This window comes from Cannabis sativa, chromosome 6, assembly GCF_029168945.1.
Source record: "Cannabis sativa cultivar Pink pepper isolate KNU-18-1 chromosome 6, ASM2916894v1, whole genome shotgun sequence".
NCBI lineage: Eukaryota > Viridiplantae > Streptophyta > Magnoliopsida > Rosales > Cannabaceae > Cannabis > Cannabis sativa.
In genome coordinates, this window is record NC_083606.1 from 8,382,154 (window position 1) to 8,388,091 (window position 5,938).

Genomic DNA, 5,938 nt, shown 5'->3' on the forward strand with positions numbered 1-5,938 from the left:
CTACAATAGAATTATTCTATATCTCTATATATTTATATAATTATTTTTTCCCTTCTCTGATTTGCATATTAAAATAGACACTCATCAACCTCCAGAAAAACTGTTTTAAGCCTTTAACACAAAACTTGAAGAGCCCAACACACATTGTTCCACTTGACAATCTAGAACCATGTCATAGACTCATACATCACTAAAGATCATCACTCCAAACACACCAAATTGACAATGTATCACAAATTCACAATATGTGGTCATGATCATTGGTTTTAATAATACAGAATCATAACATTGGTAATATAGTATCACATATATATACATACACAATGAAATCCTGCAACTTATCAAATTAAGAATGGTTTTTTGTTGCTGAAAATCAAATCAAACCAACTTGGTATATCACAACACAAGTATGCTAGTCTCCCAAGTTTATATAACCTGATTAGATTCTAAACACATCAGTTTGGAATCTCTCATCATATAACCTCCAGTGACCATACCTCTCAGTGTGAAAAACAGACCTGGGTATGTAAAAGTTAGGCCTTTTCACTTCCTTCAAGTTCTTCAGATTGGTTATTCCATTTCCAATATCTCTACTTGTCAAGTTTGCACACCCGAACAAATCCAAGTACTCTAGATTCACACACCCTTCGGATATCGAAACAAACCCTTTAGCCGTTAACTTGGAGAATCTAAGTTCAAGATGCTCCAAATGAGGCATGTATTTCCCAATTGCAGCAGCCTCAGCATCCCCATCTTGAGGACAAGCATTTAGGTACTCATCTGGGACAATTCCAACATGTTGGGAAGGATCTAACCAATTCATTAAGTTCCTTTTCATGACTTTAAGGTTTGGACAATTCCTTCCAATCAAGGCTAAAGATTCATGAGATATTTCATAGCAATAACTAATGTCAATCTCTCTAAGTAAGGAACACCGAAAAGCTATTATAGCCATGGAAGCATCAGTAACATTGGCGCAGCTTCTTATTGAGAGAATCTCAAGATTCAAACACCTAATAATTAAATCAAAGAGTTTCGAAAGCAAAATACTTCAAAACACAAAACAAGTCTACATGTGATCAACTACTACAAACACTTGTAAATGAAATTCATTGCAAACCATTAGTGAAACCCAGATAAAAAGCTCAAATCTTAAACCACAGATGCAATAAAAGACGATGAATCATGAGCTTCTAGCCAAATTGAGATTGAAATTTAAAGGTTTCATTTTTAGAAACTTGGGGATATTTACTAATCACACACAACCAATCAAATCCATTTTTTGTTAAGGGTCAATACCTAATTTCACAGCCAATCATCATAAAGAAATACCCATTAAAATAATAAATTAAAAAAAAAAATAGTAAATTGTTTATACCTTTCGGCAGCGTATGAGAGCGATCGATCAGAGCAGTGCCTGGTGCGAATCTGTGTGAGCGACCCATCGCTCCAGTCGACGACAGATCGGAGCATGGAATCGATCTTCCTCTCGAACTCGGGCAACCACCATCGAGGCGACTCGAGCACCGAGTCGAACCGAGACTGGAGATCGAACGCCGAGTGAAGAGAGGGGTCCTTGCACGCGTGCATCCAGGACTTGCAGACGAACATGGGCCCAAGCCATCGGTGCTCCAGGGTGAGCCGAGAGAGGATGTTGATCAGGCACTCGTGAGTCAACTCGGCCCAATCTTGGCCGGGTCCTGACTCGGTCTCTCCATCTTCGTTATTCTCCATTTGGGATAGAGTTCGGTAATTTTCGTTGCCAAATTTTCCACTTCTAATGCAGTACGGTGTTGATGGGCATATCGGTCATTTCAACGGAAAGATCAATGCCACGTGGCAGTTTTTGGAACAGGGTATATCTTTCGTTTATGATTTTAATTTTGTTACACTTAATCCATATTATCCGTTAAGTTTATTTTTGTCAGAAAATTTGAAGAGAAAATTATGCTTTATATCCACTTTTTATTTGTATTAGGTGAGTCAGTTAAAAATTTTAATTTGATAAGTTAAATGAAGTTATATTTAATATTTTAATAATAAAAAAAGTATTTATTAAATAAAATTATTTTAAAATTATATTTAATTAATGTATAATAAAAAAAAATGTCATTTTTAATTTATCTCAAATCTGAAGTGTTAGTTATATTTTATAAATGGTGTCACTGGAAATATTTGCTTACACAAGACACTAAACAAATTCAATAAAAACATGCCACATATATCTAGATATTGACGCTTAATAAATATTTAATTGACGCTTTAAATTTACAAATAGTAAAATATAAAAGGTGTTGCTAAAAAATTAGAGGGTTATATGTATAAAATTAAAAGATATTGTTAAAATTTACTTATGGATATATCTTGCAATTACAAAATTATTAGAGGTACAAAAGCCACAATATAAACATACACTGCCAAATGGCGAGGAAAAACCTCCTAAAAATCCTAAAAACTTGTCAAATTCTTGAACTGAGCATAGGTGTGTGAGAAGGAGTGAGTGACAACCAAGTTAGGGCACGGATGCACATAGCACGGGTGGGTGCTGCCCAGCATGCAAAGAGAAGGATTCTATTCTAGTGTGGGAACACAGGTAGTGCATGCGTCAAAGATCCTTGTTAAAATGTACAAGTGTAATTTAAAAAGTAGAATGCATTGTAAAAAGCGTGCAAAATTCAATTGATGGGTAAGTGGAGAAAAGCTCTTTCTTTGAAAGCTCTTCAGCTTAAAAATATATCATACTATGTAGTTTGTCGAAAATCCCATAACAAATACATATGTGTAACACGTGTTCGAGCGTGAGCCCTTCCTTCTCTAGTAAACTTAGACCACGATGCAGATGATGTGTTCACATCTCAACAACAACGTTTCCTATTTTTAGATATGGGTAGACGTCACCACGTTCCATTTCCTCATACCAAATACCAATTTGTCTTCGTGTCATATCTCCTCTTAAGATTGACTTAATCACCATACGTTGCAATCTTTATGATAATATATAATATATATAGACTTACAAACATATTATTTACTTCTTGTTTATGAACAAGACAGTTAAGAAGCTGACCAAGTGGCTACACTTGACTTGGTTTCATTAGAAAACCAACAATTTGCAATGAGTTTTACACCATGACAATACATAGACTGGTCCTCTCCTTTGTAGAATTTAAAAAATTCAAAGCTCAAAACAGTGAATCAGTTCAATTCAAGCAGTAATGGGTTGGTTGGCTAGACTTATTGAAGCTGTTTGAATTTCTAATAAGTTTCAATTTTAGCTCCGTAAAACCCTTTTACAAGAAGTCACTTTTTAGCTTATCAAGCTTAGCAAAGAATATTTCTAGACTAAAAAGATTAGTGTGAATTATATTCCAAACTCAAATTCAAAACTCTCAAGATTTAAGGCACTCGACAATTTCAATCTTCCAAAATGAATAAAGTTCTAATTCTCATTCCATATCCAATAATCTCTAAACAATATTTATAGACTCTAACTCTATAAGCAAATTACTAACAAGTCCTGATATTTTCATAGTGTAACAGTAAGTGGTGGAAGAGAGTTTACAGTGCCATAAATGTTTCTAAAAAAGGAATGGTTATCAAGCAAAAGGGTCCCCCAACCCATGCTGGTACCAATAAATAAGAGCAGAAAAGGGAAACTTTTGGTCACACCAATATGGGGACATAAATTATTTAAAAAACAAAGCTAACCCTCTTCAAAATCATATACCTAAATAGTAAATACACAAATCAAAAGAAAAGCAAGTATTCAATAGTACTGATAAGGATCCAGATTATGAAAACCATAAGCTAAGAAAATAAAAATGTCAATTTCCATTAGAAAAAGAAAATAGGAAAAGTCAACTCGAAAAACTACATTACAAGCAAAAGGGCATTATTTCAAAACAGAACTCGTGCATAATATCACATGAGATAAGGAGATCCAAGTTTAATGTATATAAACAGAATCGATGAACAAACACCATAAATTACTACATCACAGATTAAAAAACAGATTCAATAAACGTAATTTAGAAATCACAATACAGATCAAGCCACGTAAAGAGGACGGCGGTCATCGTCAAAGTACTGATCGCGATCGATGAACACAATTGCATAAAGAGCGTAGATAATTCCAGGAACATAACCGAGAATGGTCAACAGCAAGCATATACAAAACTCAACCTACATAATCCCCAAAAGAAGAAACCTAGATCAATTATCAAATTAATTTTCTCGGTAACCAAACAATGGAAAAGAAAAGAAAAAGAAAGACTTACACTGCAACAACCATGTCTGAAACAAACCCCAAGTGGAGGAAGCAAGATAGCGATTAGCAATTCGCAGCAGATTTCGCACTTGCTCGGCATAGCTTAATCTTATCTTCTTCAATGGAGATCGTCCGTACAAGAAGGGTTTAAGCTTTTCGAATTTTGATTTAAGGCTCTTTTCCTTAATGAGAGAGAAAACAAAAGAGTGAGAGAAAATGGTTGATCTGAAATGAAATCTGATTCTCTCAATTTCAATCCAACTGTTAATAATGATATTTATTTCTAAGAGGTTTGACTGTTGACTTTTTCCACCTATAACCAATAAGAGATTGCCGTTTCAGCAACTTAATTTTGTTACATATTATTTTTAGAGCGTTGCTATTGGGTGTCTAGCACCTATTTAGATGTGTCGCCTTGTAATTGGTTAGCGATACTTCATAAAAATTATTATATTAAATTATATGGGACCCGATACTTAATTGCACTAATAATATTGACACGTAGGAGGGTGCTAGGCACCAATTGTGCCCTTTATTTCTCTTATTTTTAAGAGCATTGTTATTAGGCACCAGTGGTGCCTAGCACCTTCTCGATATGTCGCGTTGCGATTGGCTAGCGATACTTTCTAAAAACTATTATTTTAAATATGTAGGATCCGATACTTAGTTGAACCAATAATAATATTAATACATAGAAAAGTACTAAGAACCACTGGTAGCCTTTAGTATATCTCTATTTTTAACCAGCTGGCTCTATCAAGGTAATATGCTATTTATTATATTTATTTGTGGTATTTATATTTTGGAAGGAAGAAAAAAATGGTGGAGCCATTCCACTTCATAACAAATTATATCGTGATCTGTTTTTCTTTTTTCTTTTTTAAATTGAAAATTTATGGAGCGCAACTTCTCCTTCCAAAATATATGTAGAAAAATTGTGATAAGTATTATTGTTAGAGTTGTTCATCTAATTTACTAAAAGTGGATGGGAATAAATTGTATGAGATTGATTCCTATTCATTTGTTTATTAAATTTTGGAATTAAAAAAATTAGTGGAACCCATTGTTGCGAAAATTATTAATTATTACGCAAGTGCACGCAATCAAGTAGTATACTCACGCAAGTGAGGTCGAACCACAGGGAATTGGATTAATTACTACTAAACTATACTTATAATTCTATTTGGCAAATCAAAAGTATTTATGATTAAAAAAGGAAGAAAGAAATTCAAGAAACTTAAAGAAACAAGTGAATATTAATCAAGATGAGAGAATAGGGAGACGAATCCTGTTGTTAAGTTACCAATGTTAATGTCTAATTGCTATCCTTCTCTTGAAGTGAATGACAGATTATAAATTAACCTAGCTCTTTTCAGATCTTCTAGGTTCTAAATCTCATGCTCTCTAATTAATCTCTTAATTAAACTAACATGAAATCAGCATTAAGCAATAATCTAAATGTCACAAAGGCTATGTAAATACTTTCGTTTCACATCAAAACCTAGACTATCCAATTTTAGCATTCTCAATTCTCACTTTTCAGATTTCGAATTGAGATCATAAAACATGTAAAAGGTGATCAATCTTGCACATGGAAATTAAACACAAATATGAATAGTGTTCACAATCAAGATGGAGGAATGGCAATTATTCATTAACTAGGAAAAACTT

At 33.6% G+C, this 5,938-nt stretch overlaps 2 protein-coding genes across 2 annotated transcripts; both read right to left on the reverse strand.

Annotated features, from left to right (window-relative positions):
* Positions 1-222: 222 nt before the first annotated feature.
* Positions 223-1,874, reverse strand: LOC115725603 (F-box protein SKIP1). The gene is made up of 2 exons (XM_030655185.2): positions 1,379-1,874; positions 223-1,013 (listed from the first exon to the last, which is right to left on the reverse strand). Exons 1-2 carry the CDS (start codon positions 1,732-1,734, stop codon positions 440-442), a joined length of 930 nt encoding a protein of 309 aa, XP_030511045.1. The 5' UTR covers positions 1,735-1,874; the 3' UTR covers positions 223-439.
* A 1,934-nt stretch (positions 1,875-3,808) lies between these two features.
* On the reverse strand, positions 3,809-4,526 carry LOC115724439 (UPF0057 membrane protein At4g30660). The gene is made up of 2 exons (XM_030653726.2): positions 4,278-4,526; positions 3,809-4,182 (listed from the first exon to the last, which is right to left on the reverse strand). The coding sequence occupies exons 1-2, from the start codon at positions 4,365-4,367 to the stop codon at positions 4,048-4,050; spliced, it is 225 nt and encodes a 74-aa protein (XP_030509586.1). The 5' UTR covers positions 4,368-4,526; the 3' UTR covers positions 3,809-4,047.
* Between the last annotated feature and the right edge of the window lie 1,412 nt (positions 4,527-5,938).

Bases quoted from the DNA above. Each gene is read 5' to 3' on its own strand.
- LOC115724439 (XM_030653726.2), bottom strand. From the start codon at position 4,367: ATGCCGAGCAAGTGCGAAATCTGCTGCGAATTGCTAATCGCTATCTTG. The intron at 4,183-4,277 runs GTAAGTCTTTCT...GGGATTATGTAG, and splicing joins TCAGACATGGTTGTTGCAGT to GTTGAGTTTTGTATATGCTT.
- LOC115725603 (XM_030655185.2), bottom strand. From the start codon at position 1,734: ATGGAGAATAACGAAGATGGAGAGACCGAGTCAGGACCCGGCCAAGAT. The intron at 1,014-1,378 runs GTATAAACAATT...TTTAATTATTAG, and splicing joins CTCTCATACGCTGCCGAAAG to GTGTTTGAATCTTGAGATTC.